The following is a 21,331-nucleotide window of genomic DNA, read 5'->3' on the forward strand; positions in this document are numbered from 1 at the left end:
TGTAATTTTCCCCTAGAACCAATTTATTAAAGTTAACAGCAGGATAATTCTTATTTACTCTATGCTTAAGCAACATGAATTCCCAAAACAGTGTATGAAATAAAACTCATCATAATTTAGATCATTTATCATTGTTACTGTAGAAAATAAAGAAGGTACAGTGTTAAAGGGGAGAGAAGTTGCTGACTTTGAAGACAAACAGACCTGAAATTTGAATTCTGGTTCTGACAGTTACCAGTAATATTCCTTATTATTTATTTAACATCCTAGCTATCCAGTTTCCTGATATGGATAATGCAGATGGAAAATCCTCCCTTGCTTAGTTACTGTAACAAGTGCAGACACCCAGCACAATATCTGAAAATGGTAGCAAAATGGTAACAGCCACTATTATTACTGATGTTGGGGTAGCCAGCCTCCAAGATGGCTGCCAATGATCTACTTTTTGGCCATTAAACCTTTGCATAATCCCCTACCCCTGTACAGCTATGAGAGCTGGATGTGATTCACATCTAATGAACAGGAAATAGAGGAAGTGATCATAAGTCACTTCCAAGATTAGATTATAAATAACTGCTGATTCTGTCTTAGATACTCCATCTGTCTGTCTCATCAGTCACAGTAGAGGAAGCCAGAGAGCATATCATGGAGACACTTAGGCAACATATGAAAAGACAATGTGATGAAAACCATGTCTTTATCCAACAGCTAGCAGGACTCAAGGCATGGCCACAACTACTTGATTCAGCTTTGAAGCAGAGTTGTTCTGGTCAAGATGTGACAGCCCAGCCAACAGCTTTCCTACAGCCTCATGAAAAATCTTGAACGGTCAAACCACTCTGCAATTCCTGACCCACAGGAATTGTGAGATAATTAATGACTTGTTTTAAACTGCTCATTTGTTACGTAGCAATGAATAAAACCATGTTATCATTATAGAAGTAATTTGCAAAGACCGAAAAAATCATATTTTAAGGATTTTTTCCAAGGTTTTTCAATTATTAAAACTTCTGTATACATACAAAATATACATACAAAATACTCATTAATTTCCACTTTTGTACAGAAGATATATTAGTAATTTTAGTGGAATATACAAAATTTCTGTGTCTCCACAGCTAAAAAAAGCTTTTGGTAAATATCACTTTGTTGTTAGGATAACTAAGGAAACAGAGCAGAACAAGGCCAGAGGGAATAATGAAAATAGGCAAGGTAGTTTCAAAGGGAAATTCTATTTCTGAAGAAGACATATCCCTTGCAGCAATAAGTGATGTGATGGAATAAATGGAATCATTCATTTGTAGTTCAATTTTCATTTCTTAGGATTGACTGTCCAAGGTAGTTTGATCACAATAAAGCAAACACTAAAATTTTAAACAATGAGAGAAAAGTAATTAATGTTTTATACTATTTTTATATGGGGGGAAGCATGACAAAAAGTGCGAGAGGTAAAAATACAGTAAGGAGGTATGTTAAGAAATGAACTATGTATTACAAACAGTGGCAGATGGGTTGCATAGGAAGGGTCGTATCAGATTATGAAGGATAGTATTTAATGGCTTAATTGAACTGTAATTAGCAAGAAACAACTTTAATATTTTGAGCAATGGAGTAATGTGATAATAAGGTTGTCTTATTAACACCTCTTCATATGGCATAGCATGGTAGGTGTTCTCTAGAAGAGTATAGTTAAGTTCCTCAGAGACTTCTGTATCTTCTCTAAATGGCATCTGTCACTGATTGGGCATGCAGTGGGCAATAAACTCTTACTGTTTGTTATTAAAATTCATGGAAACAGTTCAGACATTACAGGGAATGATACTCTTTTTGGTGTTAGCATTTTTTCTCTTCTCTTTCTTTTGTGTCATATGGTTACGTTAATGTCTTTTATGTTGATTTCAGTGATGAAGCTTACTTAAGACAAGTTAGTGTATGTGGTGGGATCGGGGGTGGTAAATTAATTGAGAGTCCTGTTCAGCACGGGGAAAATATTCTGGGTTCAAACAGACCTGGGTACAAACTTACCTGTGCCTTTTAAGTTATTTACTGAAAAGCTTTGTTTCTTCCACTGTTATTTGGGAGTTATGGTACTTACCTCAAAGGGTGTTGTGAGGATTAAATTTCTGGGCCCTAGTGACTATACCATGGATGTCAATTTTCATTCTCCTTTAGTAAATGAGGAAACTACTTCCCGGTTAATTAGGCATTTTGCAATTAAAAGATAATTAGTAGGAAAAGAAATTTCAAAATCAGGAATTTACATGCCCAACTTCCTTTTAAAGTCCATATTTCTAATACATTGTTAAGTCTTCTGTCTGCTGGAAGAAATTCCCAAGACTGCATTGAAATTTTATGAATTTATTTTTGTAGAGTTTGTGAAAATCATGAAACATAGATGCTTTGTTCATTGCTTTACTTGTAACACACACATACACGCACACGTCAAGACATTTAGGTTATGGTTTCCTTCCAAGTCATGTATCCTGGGCAGGGGTGGTTGAGGGAGGGGGGACATTCTCATTCTTCTGAACATTTGAAATTCATAAGCACATTGCCAAAGACTGTTCTCCCAATTTCTAAGCCAGAACTCTTAGTATTTGTTTACTAAATAAAATGAAACAAGCTGTTCTGCTACACCTATGGTGAAATGGTTAAAATGAGACTTACAGAATATGTTGAATAAATCACGGCCAGAGGAAAGCATTTCTATTATTAGGAAAAAAAAAAAGAGGAAATATCCTTTTATTTTTGTCTTCATTTTCATTCTCTATTTTGGTTTCACCTCTCTAAAAGCAAACTTAAAGATCAGTAGGTAGGAAGATACTTAGGTGACATTATATCCTTTTGAAAGATCCAGTAATATTTTTCTTCAAAATTTGCTATGCGAACATCAGGCCAAACATGAATCTTCTGATTTTGTTCGTATGTGCCATATAGATGTATATTTTTAAGTCCACTATTTGACTTAAATATTTTTGATGAGCCATTTTACTTCACACTTATTGTTGACTTAACAAATAATTATCAAATTTGCGATTCTTTGTTTTAATTCTTACTTCATACATGAAGGATAAATTATTGCCCAGTTAAAATTATACATTTATTTTATCACTTCAGAACACAAATGTGAGCTCAGATCACTGTTCTAAAAAGAGAACTGCAGAAAGTCAAACAAATTTACCTTTTCTCATTGGCATCAATAGCTGTAAATAGTTATAAATTCATATGTTTCATATATTATGTATTTCATATATATTATTTTTATATAAGAATTCATATTTTATATATGCATTATATATAATATGTGATACGTGTGTGTAAATATGTACATATACATACATATATATTTTGGTCTGGTTTCACTATTATTTCTATGAATAAAGAAAGGCTGGGAAGAGTAAGAAGGGAAAACTGCTTTAGAAAAAAGCAAAAAAATGAAAAGATTCCTTTTAAAAATTAATATTTAAAAAATCATTTTGTTGAGGGAAAACAGGTTCTTGTAGGGAAATGCTTCATTTAGGAAAAGAAGAGAAAACATCAGGAGTTCTGAATGAGTCATTAAGTTATTATGGCTTCTTTACTGTACTTGCTGGTGTTTGATTTATATATAAATGTTTTATAAAAACACATTTGTTTATAATCTGTCAATAAATCTCTATATTTGGGTATAGAGGATTGTTTTTATGTATATTTGCTTTTGCTTTTTTTCCCCCCTGAAACAAGAAGATTATCCATACCTAAATGACTACATCTGTAATAGCAAAAAATGAATTTCAGGTGGAAATGAACTAAATAAAGAAAATTCATAAAACAACTAAAATTTTATCCTCCCTCCAAATTTTAAATTTTGTAATTTTTTAATCTGCTCCTCTCTCTCAGAAAACAAGCAGTTGTACTTGAATTCAGTCCCTTCTACTCCTGTAAACATATCCAGGTGCGAAGAAATATGTTGTATGGCATTACTCTTAGGGCAGTACACACCCACTCAATACACAATCTATTCAAATCTTTCTGTAACACCCTTTCACTTCCTTTCCTGTTAATTCCTCTTGCTACCTAATTCCCTTTGTACACCCCTTCTGTGGGGGACTGTATTCCAGACCTCAAGAGCTGATCATTTTAACCTGTTCTTAGTTTTTGTTTTCCTTCAGGAAGTGGAAATGAACCAGGTAACTACCAGGTCTGCCCAGGTGCCCAAATGAGCCCCACCCCCATGCCAACTCCCTTAGGCCTCTTCTTTGTCCATCCTAAGAAAACAAAACAAAACAAAACAAAAACTGCCCCAGCATTTTCCTGGAGACATAGGCTCATGATTGGTTTTAGTAAGTATAAGGAGAAGGTTCTCCAAGTAACAAAGCAAAAGAAAAACACCAGAAAGTTTTTGGTGCCCAAACCTTTAGTCTGAAAAAGCAAGTAGGTATTAATTATTTTGCAAATTATTCTTCTCATATGTAAGGATATATTGGATTCCAGCTTTATGAGGGTTTTGATAGATAGGCTGATAGGAAACCAGCATTTCTCACTGCTTGTGCAGAAAGACTGACCTTGAGCTTCCAGCTGTGTATGCTATTTAGAGACCTTGCCTTTCCGACTCTGCCTCTTTGCATCTTAGTGAGCCCAAAGCTCTTACTCAAAAAGAGCTAACCTATCTCATTATTGTGAACCAGCCCTTGTGTATTAGCTCCTCTGAATATCAGTGGTGTTACAGTAAGCCTTTCAAGCACCTCTGTCGTAGGATAAACTCATGTCAGTAAAGAAATTCTTGAAGCCAAGTGCATATAGGAATTACAGTCTAAATACGCTGCTACAAGCAAATGCATGAAAACTTTTTTTTTTTTACCATTTCTTGCTAATTGGTTCATCCAGTACAAAAATTACAGCAAAAATCTAATGTCAGATGAAAACAATTATATATATGAACATTTATATTTATATAAAGGTGTTATATGGACATATTTATATGTTGTGAAATATTTATATAAAGGTCTTAAATGGACAGCTTTTGAGATCATAACAATTTAGTATACTTTGAAAATGAGAATCAGAATCTAGGTTCAATTTTGCTCTCTTTAACAGTAATGATAGTAAAATGTGAGGTAGTTTTTACATGGATTTGGGTGTTCAAGGTGTTATGATGAACTTGAACTTCATAATGGGAAATAGGATAACTCAAAGAATTATTTCAAATCTTTCTAGCACCCAAGTATTTTCTTTTCCTGTTTTAGGGACTCCTGTCTTCTCTTCCCTTAGTCGCTGCCTATGTTGAGGTTTTCTTCACCTAATTATCTTGACTGTTGAAGTAGTCTTCTACCTGCTCTCTTAGCTTTCAGTCACATCCCATGCCAATTATACCCTCATACTGATGCCAAATTACCCTAGGCGATATTGGCTTGGTATTAACTTTTCATAGTATATCGATTGCCTCCTTCATAATGATCAAACTCTTAAAGCTAGCGTCCAAAACTCCCCCAAACTTGATCTTAACATATTTTCCAACCTTGTCATTCGCATACATTTGTGTCAAGAGTGTGTCTAACCAGTTGGTGCATGGGTTTTGGTGAAGTCAGAACTGATATTTTTAAATTCCCGCTTTGATACTTAATAGGTTTCTGACTGAATAAGCCAATGTAAAATGAAGAATTAAGTCTCTAATTCAAAAGTTGATAAGGTCTGTTGATGATAGAAATAGGAGAAGTAATAGTAGTAGTTCCTCACTAGCACTCTCTTAGTGTTAAACTCTGTTGTAGGTATTGTGCAGAGTATTTTATATATATGATGGTATTTAACCCACCAACAACCCCATAAGTAGGTGATGTTAGACTGACTCTACAAATAAAGAAATCTGATCACAGGGAGGTTAGTAATTTATTAAATTTTATACACACAGTAGCTGAGTTAGAATTTTCTACCCGTTTTGCCTTAAAGGATGTAAGTGGAGTAAAACTAACTTCAAAATCACATGCAATAATGTGCAAATGCACTCATTTTTCTTGGGAGAATTTGCATAGTTACTCAGGTTCTCTGAAGAGCTTCTGAGCCCAAAAAACCCCAGAATCTCTGAACTAAACTCTTAGTTTCTTAGTTAAGAACAAAGTATTTGGGTAATTTAACTTTAGAGACCTTGGTACTTCATATTATCTGGCACACAGCAGAAAAATCAATTACATGTTAGGATGAATTGTTTATCAATAGTTCAGTTATTCCATCAATAGTTCCTTGCACACAGTAGATAATTAGTAATTTTTTAAGGAATATATGTCACACAGTGGCTGGTCTGGAGACTGTAGCACGTAATACTAGGATTGCTATACCAGGCATACTGAGAATGATGACTGGGTAAATAGTACTTAACTGTTCGCATACAGTAAAAGGGCATATAATTCAAATCAGCTGCTGAAAAGTGGCGTTGCAATTTATTATATGATTACTTTTGTTTAAACAGTCACTAAAATTGATCTCTTTTACACTAGCACAGAGAGAGGGAAGTAGGCCTCCAGAATCATTCTGACCTTCAAATTGAGCCACCCAGGGGAAAAGTATGGCACAGATAAACCACACATGAATAAATTACATGGGACATAACTGAAAATGTTCTTAGACTCCTAACTAGGCTCAACAGGAGAGGGGAAAAAAAATTATTGTTAATATCATGGTGCAATTAGCCACATCCAATTTTGATTTTTTGTTTTGTTTTGTTTAGCAAGACTTTTCTGAATTTAATAAAGATATGTCTAATTCACCAAACCAAATTATAGCCTAAAGGAATAAAACTTGTACTTTGGCTTTGATAATTCAAATATCTTCCTAGGGTGTCCACTTCATCTGGCCAGCATAGACCTGAGTTGTTTTAATTATATCGATTTGTTCTAAAGTGCTTATTAAATTAACAACTGTAAATGTTTGGTAGTAGTCTATCTTTGAAAATACACTTACTGATTTTTGAAAGATCTATTAGATGGCCATTTGTTTCCCTTATATATAAGGGCCTGTTTTTTTTTTCTCCCTTATATATTAAGTGCATGCCTTATTACTGTGCACTAGTGGTGTGCTTTTAATGCTAACTAGCACATCCAAACAGGCAACTCCATAGCATTCCCAGCAAACCCTCCTAAACTGCTAAAGAAATGTTGTGAAATAAGACTTTAAACATCAAAGTACATGTAGCAGTAGTACTATTTCCTTCTCTCTTGAAAATATTTTCTTTACTTCAAGGCTCTAAGACTTAACTAAAAATTTGATTGAAAATGATTGAAACTTTTTGAACAGCCAAGGTTGTACTGAGGACATACATTTTATTTTATTTTAGGAAATACATTTTAAAATACTAAGTTTAGCGTGACTTCAATGGAGGAAAGAAATCGTAGCTATTGCTTCAGACTCCCGAAAAGAGGTCTTACGCGGAAGCTGCCCTCTGGAGCACAATCTGAAGCCTTGAGGAGATGTTTAGAGTAGAGGAAAAGAGAAATCCGTTTCCTCAGCACACTTAGTTTGGGTTTGTGGGCCAAGACCATATGGAAGGCTTCAATCAATTCCTGCCACTTACTGGTTAACCCTGGCCATCACACAGTCTGTGGAAGCGTCCATTTCCTAAATCTGTAAAACAGTGATAATCAGAAAACTTAGCTACTATGGTGAGACACAGATAAGGGATGTCTGATACTTCCTGTTGCTTTTAGAACACTCTATAAAAATGTTTGGTTTCCTTTAGTTCTTTTAGTCTTAGGGCATCGTTGATGGTACCGTGTACAACAAAACGGTTTAAAGCATATGTGAGAGTAAATTAGATTTGTCATTAAATAACTCAGTAAAATTGATCTGACATACACAAGTGCCATTTGTAACTGAAACTTTATTGCATTGTATTTGCCCGTATCTGATGAACAACTAATTAATGGCTGCAATAGTAAACTTTTTTCCTTGTCAAACCATGTCTGACTCGATTGGGATCATTCTGAAGTTTGAGACCCTTGAGGAAGAGCCAATCTAGGGGAAGTGTGGAGGACAGGAACTGGAGGCAGGGGGAAGGCAAGAGAAGGGCACCAAGCCTTTGAGGAACTGGAGACTTGATGGAAGAGTAAAAGTGGCAGAAAGAGATGTGAGAAAATCTGCCCCAAATCAGCTTCTGTCAGCTTCTATCTTGCAGAGCACAGCTGTGATCTCACTCTTGTCTGGAGCTGGGCAGCCAAGATGTAAAATACAGCCCGGCTCTCCCCTGTTGGGGCTGCCTGACTGAACAAGTTCCACTGCCTCTGAGAGCATTAGTGGAAAAGGACAGTAAGCAAGTACAGGCCATGAAGTTTCAATGACAAGTCCAGTGACATAATTCTGATTCATAATAGATGCTCAATAAAAACTATTTCAGTCTTGTTCTTTTTTTACCCTATCAGAGTTTTCTGGCTGTCTGGCAGGGAGCACAGGTTTTGCCTGCCACCAAGGGAGTGACCCTCTCTTCAGTGGTGTACAAAAAGAAAGTAGTAGTTAGTGTAAGTGCAATCAAGGTATCAAGCTTTACACATTTGAGAGAACATCTGAGGGGCGCCTGGGTGACTCATTCTATTTAGTGTCTGCCTTTGGCTCAGGTCATGATCCCAGGGTCCTGGGATTGAGCCCTTCATCACATTGGAACTTCCTGTTCAGCAGGGAGTCTGCTTCTCCCTCTGCCTCTCCCTCCCCCAACCATCCCCCTACCATCCCCCCACTCCGGCTTGTGCTCTCTTTGCTTACTCTCACGCTCTCTCAAATAAATAAAATCTAAAAAAAGAAAAAAAAAGATAAAAAGAAAAAGGAAAAACATCTGAGGCAGAGAAATAACTGATATTTCCATCTCTGGAAATTTTCAGTCACAGACTTTCTCTCAAACTTAGGGTTATTGCCAAACTTTTTGGTTTCTGTGGAGAAACCAAAAATAGCTGGACTGAACAATATTTAATGTCCATCTTCATCTCAAGATTATTGTAGAAGTATCTATCTGTAGATGTTTCAGAGTAGCCTCCTTTTCTACTTAGTTCTTTTTTTTTTTAATTCAGTTTTTCTTCCCTATCTCCTAATCCTAATCAAATGGAGAAAAGGGAGGGTGCTAAACCGTCCTGTATTGTGTATTTTCTATTGCTGCATAAAAAATCACCCCAAAACTTAACAACTTCAAACAACAAACATTTATTATCTCGCACAGTTCTGAATGTCAGGAGTCCAGGAGCAGCTTAGCTGGGTGATTTTGGTCCAAGGTATGTCATGAATGTGCAGTGAAATAATTGGGTGGGGCTGCAGTTACCTGAATGGCTGTTTACACGACATGGCAGCTGGCTTTTCCAGAGTGAGTAATAAGAGAATCAGAGAGAGAGGGAGAGAGAGAGAGAACACCAAGGTGGACATCATGATGTAATTTATAACCTACTATTAGAAGTCCAGTACCATCAGTTCTACCATATTCTGCTACAGCGAGCTGATACAGACTGGGAGTGTGTACCAGGAGGTGGGTATTATGGGACCTTCTTAGAGACTGACTACATATGTCCCTTTAGTTTCTCAACTGGCAAAACATGCTGTATGGAAAGGGTGGAAGGACTGAGGTTTAAGAGGGTTCATCTCCTCTATTTATCAGGCCCTGGGGAAATTTATACTAATCAAAGATTAGATGATGATTTCTGAATGTTATTTCTACACATGGATTTAAATTTTAGGTTTAAATGTTTAAACATTTAAAAATTAAATTTGTTCTGTCAGTCATTTAACTTACAAATAAATATTAAGAGCTTCTATGTGTCAGAAGCTATCAGGGCAATTTCGTATGTGTTATGATCCAGTTATGTTTAGACAAGGCCACGGAAACAGAGACAGAGGAATCAAATTTACCTGGGGAGCTGGAGAAGGCTTCACAGAGGAGGTCATTTTGAGTTATGTTTTAAAGGATTAATGAGATTTTGCAAGACTCACTAAGAGAGAAGCAAGAAGATATAAGAAAAAAGAAATGCTGAGTTTCAAAAGACAATGTAGAGAACCATACCATCTTTATAAAGCTAGAAGTTATTTAAACATACGTGTTTGATAAAAATATCAAAATAGAAACAAGGTAATGAGAAATGAAAAACTCAGGTTAGTGATTACCCACGGAGAGAATGGGAGAGCCAAAGGTATGATATAAGAGAGAAACTAGAGAGAGACTCAATGGTGCTTTGTGATATTCTAGTGTTTGCTTGGGTCGGTAAGATTATAAATGTTAGAAATATTTATAACGGCTTTTTATGTATGAAATATTATATAGTCATTTTTAACATTCAGGATATGTCGTCAGCAGAGGGAATAGCATATGAAAATGCATGGGGGAATGAAACAGCTTGGAATAAAATATAAAGACATAATTATGACAAGGAAATTATAAATAATGCATTATCTTTCATAATATACAGTTCAGTGTTCTGAAATTGTATTGGAATATACAAAGGAAAGAAGATTAGAGATACAATTGAAAGCAACAAACTCAAAACTCAAAATCTTACAAAAGGAGCAAGTACTATTTCTGTATTGAGAATCAGGAGGCTGATTTATCCTTTGTTGCCTGCATGGTGATAAGATCAAGGCATACGACAATTAAGAATCTCAAATAATGTGAATTAATGATAAGTTACAGAAGCAGTTATTATTTTCATCATTAGGAAAGAGGTCTGGTGCATTTTAATTGTCTAAACCTCATCATATGCCAACAACTTTTGTTCCTAGTGGAATTCAAATCACAGGGTGGTACTTTATTTAACAACTTACCCTTTTAAACTATTGTGAAGCTGCAAGTAAGGTTTAATTATATTATTGCCAATCATCTGAAGAATGGTAATTACTTGGAGCTCTTGGCCAGTTTTTCTGATTAAAAGTGCTATGGCGTACTGAACAGGTCATAGGTTCACATCCTGATCCTATTAATTTTCTTCTTCCTTAGACAAGGAGTGACTCCACCCTTGGAAATGGTGCCTAAGAAAAATTTGATTGATCTGAAGAGAACAGATACATGAAATGAAATAACTTCTGCTGCTGTTCCTACTTTGTTTTCCTTTTTGGTTTTTTGTATTTCTCTCGCTAAGGAAAGAAAAAAGAAAAGAAAGAAATTGTTACTAAAAGACTATTTCCCTGTGAGAGATTTGAAGTGCTTTTAATAATTCAACAAAGTTAGCAGGATTGATGTGTGATAAAAAGCAATAGTTATCTGCCAGAGAGTGAGAGGATGAGTTCCTACATAATTATTCTGGAACAAGGTTCAGGGTACTTTTTTCTGGGGAAGGGGACGTGCTCTACAAGGAGGAATGTTGTAAACGCTGGATTTTTTTTCTCCTTTTGAAGAATAAAAACAAAACATAATCCCTGTAAGGCTACATTGGGACTTTCTGGCTAAGAAATTGTATCCGTTTTGCCACAAGACGGCCAAGAGTGTCTAAAGGTATTTTCTGAATCAGTGCTCTCTTGTTGAGCTGGGTTGTCACTGTAGATATTCCCAGTAAACCAAAGTGCCAACTCCCGTTCTTGGTTCAGTTGCCTTGGTTTTTGTTGGTCCTTTGACTGCTTGCTAGATCTTTGTTTTGGCATTAGGTATGCTCCTGGTGAAAAATTTCTTTCATTTTCTGCCCACTGATAATACATTTCAAACTTTACCCTTATTTTCTGGGTGTGGGCGTGGCCATACACCTGTCCTTCTGCCACTTCCATGCCATTTGCAGTTGCTAAGTCTCATCAGCATCAGGTGTGTATCTTAACAATAGTGTCTCTGATTTGAACTCACAAAGGTGTTCACTGCGAGTTGGTGTTAAATGTGTGGTGTCTAAAAATGCCTGCAGCTCCTTTCCTTCCCCACTGGCTCTCACCTGAGATTACCCTCTGACACACAATCCTTGGAAGTCTTCTTGTTTTACAGACTTGCAAATACTCATAATTCCCGCATCCCTTCATAAGTAACTCCTTCCTTCTGCTTCTTAGACCATGCGGACTAGATGGTCTCCAACAGTCGTGTTTCATTGGTTTTCACTCAAAGTGGCATCCTTAAAAAACAATTTCCTGTTTTCGGTAAGCCTGAACTTCTGTGTCTTTTGATTTTCTACCGCCTGACTTTTTTACCATCCATCCCCTCACATCCTTACTCCCTCCAGTCACTTTAATTCCTCATCCCTAATAGTTAATAAAATCAAGCCTGTTCTGCATTCCCTAGCAATTTCCTCTAGACCATGTCCTCTTGTCTTCAGCTGTGAGCACAAGTATTTGCTGACATTTATTCAGCAATGATGTTGGGTACTTTAGTTCCATTGTCTGAACCAAGTAAGAATAGTGGTCTCCTCAGTCTACTCTTACCTCATTCTTTTTCCATTCTAATTCTTGGCAAGATTGTCACAAAACAGATTTGGGGGGGGGGGTGATGAGGGGTAGGTAAAAGGGTATAAACTTTTAGTCACAAGATGAGTAAGGTCTGAGGATCTAATGTATAACCATGGTGATTATAGTTGATAACATTCTTAGATGACTGAAGTTTGATAAAAGTTAAATGTTCACACCTAGAAAGAAAAAGGAAAGTTAAATATGTAAAGTCATATATATATTAATTAACTCAATGCAGAGGAATCCTTTCAAAATATATACATATGACAAATCACCACGATGTATTCTTGAAATATCTTATAATTTTATTTTTCAGTTATACCTCAGTAAAGCTAAGGAAATAAAGAAAAAAGTTCTGAGCCACATTTAGATGAAAATAGCATTCTATTCTTTACTATCCAGATTCAAATTAGTCCTCCAGTCCCTGGAAACTGATCCATTCATCCAATTTATTTAAAGATTAGTCATCTACTATGTGCCAGGCAATGTCTTTGAACTGGAGACATAACATAAATGATGCGCAATTTCAGTCTTTAAGGAATTCAAAATATGTTGGGAAGATTTACCAAAAAAGATGATGACAAAACAATGCAGTTGCTATGATGGGGGATGCTCAAGGGTCTGTGGGAACCTAAAGCAGAGAGCCTGCTGGAACAACACCCCTTGGGGAAATGACCTCATAGAGAAGGTAACATTTGAGCAGTCACATCAGGTCTGCTTGATGTGCTTCCAACTTGGGGGCATGGGTGGAGAGGGGGCTCCAGAAAGAAGACAGTTAATGCAGAGATCTAAAGGACAGAACAAGCATATTCTTCTATGACTGGAAAGAGGAAAATAAAGGGGGGGGGAGATAATGTTGGAAGGGAAGGACAAGGACTTATGTATGAAGGGTTTGGGTTACCTTGATGAGGAATGTGAAATTATCTTATAGACACTGGAAAAGCAACAAAAATTGAAGCAAAGACAATTATAGGAAGTTGTCCTTGCAACCACTGCAACCACATTCTTCCCCTGCATCCTCTCTAATTTCATTCCCTGTCTTCTCTTAAGTCATGTTCTTAAATTCTTTTAAACATACTCGAGTAATAATAATCTCTTATATTTGATATATTGGAATCTGAGGTCTAATTTGATTAGGACCCTTACCTCCATTCCTGTTTATCACCACAGGAAACAGAAGACGCCCCTCTCCCCTGGGAGTCTAATTCGCATAGGACTTCTACATTGTTCTCTCTCCCTCCGTTTCCTTCCCTTCTCTAATTTCTGAAACTGTTTACGTTAGAGAAGTTTCAAGTCAGTCATTAGCAAAATCGCCTTAATAATCAACTTATTTTGAAAATATTCCCTTTAAGTTCTTTTTTGTAACTAACGCTGGTCTTTCCATTGCTTATACTCTTTCTCTTTCACCCCTTCCGTTTTCTCTTTCATATTCCTTCTACTGCAAGGGCTGAAGTCATGGTATATGTTCCGCCTTATTTCTTTTTAATGCTACTTCAAGATTATGGATTCAAGATCCATAAAAACGTAAAGTTTTGGCCGTGATTTTGTCAAACTGTTCCATCCACTGTCTCTCCACTAATTCTCAAGTCATTTTCCCTATTCTTGGATGATTTTATCTCCTAGTTCAATCCTACTCTCAACACTATCCTTGTTTTAATTCTCTCTGATCTCAGTGTTGATGTAGATCATTTTGCCAGTGTTCTGGGCTCTTAGATATTGAATCTCCTCTCTAATTTCATATTCCATCCCAACTCAGAGACTCACTTCCATGGGTATACCCTTGACATTGCTCTTACAAATCTCAATTTCAGATATCTACTATGACTATCACTGAATATTTTTCTAGCTCACTCCTGCTAATGCTGTGACTAAAAACACAAAACAAACAAAAACAAAAACAAAAAAAACCTTTGACCACTTCAGAATTTAAGGGTCATCTTAAATTATCTTATCATCTTAGCTTGTCACAGTCCTTCGTCATCCCATGCTAGTCCTTCCTTACATGACACAAATACAATGGCAGAGTCAAAAATCACTCCCTTACATATATCCACAGCTCCTTCGTCTTTTCCTCTGCTTTTCATGGTTACCTAAAGATACCAAAAGTCTGGTGAAATCAATACTGCCACTTTGATATCTGCATACACACTGCCAAATAATGCTGAAGAAGGGAGACAGAGTGCATAATGAACCCAACCTCACTTTAAATTCATGGTCATGAATATTGCCTGACAATTACAGGATATTTCCCTAGTCCACTCCTTACAACTGACCTATTCAAATATTTCATACATTCTTCTCTCTTTTTCCTTTCTATTACTCTCTCAGTTGATGAATCTTCCTGTTTCATTAAGCAAATTAAAGCATTCAGAACTTAACACTCAAAAAAAGGAACTCCTGATTTTGTTACCTGCCTCTCACCCCTACCAACGCAAAAAGCAACAAAAACTCTTTCATCCTATGTTTTTCTCCATCTCAGTGAATGGTCATTTCATTCTTCTAGGTATAGGGCTGTCTTTGATGTTTTTCTTTGCTCGCACCTTGCCTCTTGTCCTTTAAGAAACCCTGTGATTCTTCTTTCAAAAAATATCAAGAATGTTACGCTTCTGTCTACCTCCATTACTTCCACTTTGGTCCAGGTGACCAGCATTTTTGCCTGAATTATTGCACTCACTTCATAGATTGAATCATGCTGCTTCCTGTGTCCACTGTGCTTGATTCTCGGGAGCAATCACAAGAGTGGTCTTGTTTGAAATGTAAGTCGGATTATGTCCCTCCTCTACTCAAAAACTTAAAATTCCCACCACAGTTAGACTAGAAGCCCAAACCGTTACTGTTATTTAAAATTCTATACATGTTTTTGTCTCTCACTTTATCTTTTCTCTGTCTTACTGTTTCTCCTTATCATTTTTTTTTATTTTACTTTTCCAGTGTTCCAAAATTCATTGTTTATGTACCACATCCAGTGCTCCATGCAATACGTGCCCTCATAATACCTACCACTAGGCTTACCGATCCCCCCACCCCTCCCCACTAAAACCCTCAGTTTATCACTGTGTAACATTCTGTATTTTCTACTTTTCTATCTTGATTTTTCCCAATACCTTTTAAAATGTAAATGCTATAAGGGCAGGGATTTTTTGTATGTTTTATTCACTACTATATTGCCAAAGCCTAGATCAATGCCTAACTCAGAGTAGGCATGCAGTAAAAGTAGTGGAATGAATGAATGATTGAATGAATGAGATTGTGTTTGCATGGCTACATTATCTAGTCTGTTGTGCATGCTAATGCTTTAGTAGCTGTGTGATTTACTGTAGCAATTCAAAGGATCTCTAATCAGAGAAGTTTGAATTTCATCTGTACCTTGCTACATAAATTTGCAAATTGCATTTAATGTCTCCAAGTCCTGTCTTCTCATTTTAAAAATGGACATAATAATAGTAACTGATTCAAGGATAATTGTAAGAATTAAATGAGAAAATGCAGGTAAAATGTTCTAAATGTCCAGGGCAAACTTAGTAAACCTTTAATAAGTCTAGTTAATATTTTTTAACTAAACCTAATACATATTATTTTTCTTTCTGTGTCTTGATTTGCACATTTAAGTAATTTTATAAGAGAAGAAGATAAGCTCTTTGAGATTGGAAATGTTAACTTCCATTTTTTTAAAACCCTTCCAATTTGTTTCACACCAGCATTTAATCAGTTATTCTTTGAGAGTCAGGTAGGCCTCTGAAGTGTTTTGAATGGCTCATTTTCAGTATGCTAAGGTCATATGATGAATCAGCCCCACAGTTTCATCCATTTTTCTATGGGAGACTACTCCAGAGTAAGAAAAAAATGTTTGTTATGTACTTGGCTTTTGTGTAAACAAACAAACAAAACTCTGAAGGGAATTATCACAGTGTATTATAAAAATGTTTGGAAGAGAGTTTTCCTAAAGATGACACTCAGGAAGTTCATTGAAATAATTTGCAATTCATCTATGCAAAACTTTACATTTTATGTTCAATCATTTTAAACTTTCCACTTAGGAACATAACCCTTAAAAATATAATAGTCCCAACTGTTGGATGCTCACATAGTTTAACTAAATTTTTAGAATAAACAAATACACATGCAGGACTGGCTCTTTTGCTCATGAATTTAATTATGATGATCCAGAAGGGGGCAACATATAGGGGTCATCGGTAGGGCTGTGACTGCACAAAGTTTCTCTGAGAGTCTGCACTAAATAAATTTCACTGTGCAAGTTTACCACGAGTGGGAGAGATTTTTTTTTTTCCCATGAGAAACAGCCACTCTAAATAAATATACTTTGTTCAGATTGCGTATGAATTCATTAGAATTTGTATTCACAAAGCCAGGACTAGAATCCTAGTTATTACGACTGCCAGCCTATAACTTTTATTTTATATTTCTGTATTCCTATATTCTAGGCTAATATGAAGAGTTAAAATAAACTCGATTTCTAGTCACAGCTCTGTAAATGCAAAGATCTGTTGTTCTTGACAAGACATATCATCTCTATGCCTTAATTTACTCACCTGTGTAAAAGTAGGGATTGTATCCACCCTGTATTTTTTACAGACTTATTGTTAGCTTATGTGCAATGTAAAGATATTTGAAAGTACATTACATGCTTCCCAACTGAAAGGAAATTTCAACAGTAGTAGTAGCAATCTCTGATGCTGCTGCTCTTTCTGAAACTTTTAGTCTTTGTTCTTCCATTCAGTTTCTAAATTTCTGTGACTACATTAACATTACCTCCACCTCCCCCAGCCTTTTCAAAAATAGGGTATTGGATTTTGCCAGTAGAAAAATCCAATGATAAAATCAGACTGATCTTTGAAATAAAGAGTTCCTCCTATTTTTCTTGGGTGAAATTTTGATAACACCAAATTGTCCTTTCCAATTCTGTACTTGGGTATTAGTTACAATAGCATCTTTTCTTCTCATTTTCACAGGAAATGACTTATTTCTTGTAGCAGTTCACGAACTGGGACATGCTCTGGGATTGGAGCATTCCAATGACCCCACTGCCATCATGGCCCCATTTTACCAGTACATGGAAACTGACAACTTCAAACTACCTAATGATGATTTGCAAGGCATCCAGAAAATTTATGGTAGGTTTCCACTGTTTCTCTTTGGTTAACCCTACAGTGAAGTCCAGAATTCCTGCTGTGTTTTCTTCTTTGAGATGGATGCTCTAAGTATATGAGAGAGATAAATAACAAAATAAGAAAAAAATAGTCTGGCCTATTGGCAGAAGTCTTATAGCAATCAAGTTTTGTTGGCAATGGTCCAAATATCTTAATATACAGATTATAGTAAATCTACACACTGACAGATTTTTCTTATTGAATTTAATTGAAACCTGCAATTACAGCAAAGATCTGATAAACTTTAATATTTACAATTCGGGTTAAAAAATGTAATAAATGAATATAACCAATAAAAACTGTGAGAAATATAACATTTTCTTAAAAGATACTGAGATTGTGATAAAAACTGACAGATTGATCCTCAGTTTATGATACTTATTGTTAAATAGTAGATCAATCTCTTTGGAGGTTGCAGAGAATACTCTTGTGTAATGGCTATAATAAAATGACCTCAAAAGCATGTAATTATTGACTCAGTGAAAGTTAACAAACATGGGAGTGGAAGTTAACAAATGGCAAAGTTTACTTACACATAATTCAAAATAAATTTCTAATATACTAAGATCATTTTTATTTATGGGGTTCAGTCAGTGAATACAAATGAAGACAAAAGGGAGAAAGACTATTCTACATATTTACTATAATCCTAATTTCCTCAAAAGAACCATTGACCTTTACAAAGACATTCATTTCACACATAATTGTTAAGAACTTGACATTTGTAATTTACATATAGAGAGTATGCTTTACTAAATTAATGAAATGATGCTTTCATTTTACAATACAAAAGCAGATGTGTGTTATCTGTATGTTAATATCTAGTATCCAGAAGGGGTCATTTGCATTTTTAAATAGCATAGTTTAAGTTCACTAATTTGTTTTGCATTCATTAGTTTTTCAATTTCAGTATCTCAGTGGTAACCGTTCTCTCAGGGTTAAAATAGGATTTGGAGAAAAAAAAATGTCAACTTTTGTGCTTCTCTTTATTTGGGGGATACTGAGAAAAGGGAAATGTCTCAGAGTCAAAACTAAGTAGCACCTGTGTCGAACACGCTAGCCTATGGTTAATTTGTAACATCAGGAATTCCTCCTAAGTGGTTAACGGAGGTTAGGAAGGCTCTTTCTCATGACCTCATGAATTAGTAGTCTAGACTGAAGGTCTGCAAAAGAATATTCTTTCCATATCTAAATATTAAGTGCAAACAGCTCTCTATTTCTTTTTAAAAACACAAATCCCTTGAGGAATGATGCTTTACATCTGTACCAAATTATATGTGTAAACTTTGGCTTAATTTAGAAACCTCTTTTTAGAAATACTTCTTCACATTAATATTTTACTAGTGGCATTTTAATCAATAGGTATTTTAGATTCAGTATTCAAATGAAATACTCATCTAGCAATTTGTCAAAACATGTCATTAGAAGAAAATAATGAAAGTCAGGAAAAGGTTATAAATACAGTTGGAGACACAGGGTAGAATAAACTTTGATCCATTAATGTTTATCTTTTAAAACTATTTGCATAGAATCATTGTCTGTGAAAATCTAGGATTAACTTTGGTGGAGCTTACATGCATGGTTCCAGTATTCATCTTCATTTATGTATTATTTATACACCACCTACTTCCAAAAAAGATTTGAAAGCAGCTTTTCCAATAAGGACTCTTGCGAAGCTATAAAAAATGTCATTAAAAATTAACAAAGAATGTTCAGTGACTTGGATTCAGAACTTAGCATGATAAGGACTTTCTAAGACTTGGAAGTGGTTTGTCTGGTACGATGGTTTGTTTTTTCAGAAAACATACAAGCTTAAAGACTTCTTAGCTCACTTAGTCTGTGCCCTCCCCTCATGAGTGATTGTCCTCAGCAGCAGACTGTCCAGCACTGTTCTAGTATTAAGTGAGCCAAGTGCTTTCCTCATATTTTCAAAGGTCCACCTGACAAGATTCCTCCACCAACAAGACCTCTACCGACAGTGCCCCCACACCGCTCCGTTCCTCCAGCCGACCCACGCAAGAATGACAGGCCCAAACCTCCTCGGCCTCCCACTGGCAGACCTTCCTATCCTGGAGCCAAACCCAACATCTGCGATGGGAACTTTAACACTCTAGCTATTCTTCGCCGGGAGATGTTTGTTTTCAAGGTAGGAGGCTGTGATTTTTTTTTTTTTTTAAACGGTAGATCAAGTGTCTACGGTGTCACTTTAGAAAACAAGTTCTCATTCATTCTCACACTACCTTCCCAGACCTCTCACAGTTAGAAGTTTCAAAAAAGCATCTTAAAAAATAAACGCACAAATGGGCTTAAATGTCTAGCAGAAGATTGCTGTAACATTCTATTTGAGGAATGCATTTATGTCAGCAGAAGCTAAAATGCCTAGAAATGTGAGGGTAAGAAAATGCTGCATGTTACGAACAGATAAAAAAGCATAATTGAAATCATGAATAGGAACTAATAGGGATGATTTACTTGGGAGCTTAGCCACTTCCAGGCGCGCTAGCACTATTCTATCTTTGATTTGCTCATCTTTATGAGATCCCTATGATTTCACTTGACAATTAAAGCATTGTTTTTTAGAAGTAGTAGTGATCATTTTGTTTGGGGTCTACTGGTAGAAATTTGAGTTAATATGAAACCATCATTTTGATTTTACAAGTATATGTCATTGTTTTCTTCAGTCAGGCATTTATATACCTGATTTATATTATTTTTTAAAAAGGTCACAAGTAAAACTAGTATTACATTTTGCTAAGTGTGCCTTTTAATGCCATTAGGTTCTCAGACAGTTTAATGTAATGTTGAAAAGTGAATATAGTGTAATAGTGAAAGATATTTTCTCCCTCAATATTGTAAACTGATCCGAAAAACTGGTGAAAAAAATGTAAGTTTTATGTTGGTATTAGCATATTAAAATAACCACATTTTACCAATACCATCCATTTAAAAAGAAAATAACGTACTCTCTTTTTGGGTAGATGCGAATCAATAAATAATGAAATATTGTCCTACTTATACAGAATTTCCTATCTACCAGAGGCTATACTTGAAAAATATAGATTTCATATAATTTTTAATAGACAAAGTACTCTATTTCCTTTATTGGAAAACAAGATTGGGATTTGATATAATATGCACAAGAGCATCATACTTTCCAGGAAAAATCGATGCTTTTGTTCAAACACATGAATACATTTTTGAATTCTATAAATACTCTGCAATGCTTAATTAGATATCTCCCATTCAATTTAAGTAGATAAATAAATTTAGATTCAAGGAGTAAAAATAAAATCTCTCTCTCTCCCTTTATATATAGCCACTCATTGTGGCTCAGCCCACAGCAAATAGTTGAAATGAAAACAAAATGCAGTCATTTGTTTATTCTACAAGACACCAAATGACATTCAAAGGATTTTGTTTTCTCCATTTTGGCCAAATTCCAACATCCCGGCTCTATACCCTGATATCATAATCATATCAACAAAGTGATAAACTTATCTGAGAATGTGATGTGAAATGGACTCTGGGTATATCCTTTCCATCCTTCCTATCTGTCTAACTAGATGGCCAATCTCAGAAAGACTGGTATCTTTGAGTGTGATAATCATTTTCACCAGCTTTTCTGCTCTGCACACTGGGAGTGTTCTGGATTGACAAAATGACGTCTTGTGATCACTGGTTCCTGGAATCAGGAATGGATAAAAAGCACATAGACCAGCTCTCAAGTAGAATATAGTAGCCACTATTATTAATATCAAAACAGATATATGAAAAATATGAGTGAGGTCTGCTTCTCTACCTTCTCTACCTTG

The 21,331-nt window shown here is 35.6% G+C and overlaps 1 protein-coding gene across 1 annotated transcript in view; it reads left to right on the top strand.

Annotated features, from left to right (window-relative positions):
• MMP16 (matrix metallopeptidase 16) overlaps positions 1 to 21,331 on the top strand; it is a gene marked incomplete at both ends in the record, with an annotated part of 282,739 nt that overhangs the window by 191,540 nt on the left and 69,868 nt on the right. The window contains 2 exons of the mRNA XM_080800746.1: positions 17,322 to 17,483; positions 19,454 to 19,665. Coding sequence (XP_080656872.1) covers positions 17,322 to 17,483; positions 19,454 to 19,665 — 374 coding nt within the window. The remainder of the gene's footprint in view (positions 1 to 17,321; positions 17,484 to 19,453; positions 19,666 to 21,331) is intronic.

Source organism: Martes martes (genome assembly GCF_963455335.1).
Source record: "Martes martes genome assembly, chromosome: 4".
NCBI classification, from domain to species: domain Eukaryota; kingdom Metazoa; phylum Chordata; class Mammalia; order Carnivora; family Mustelidae; genus Martes; species Martes martes.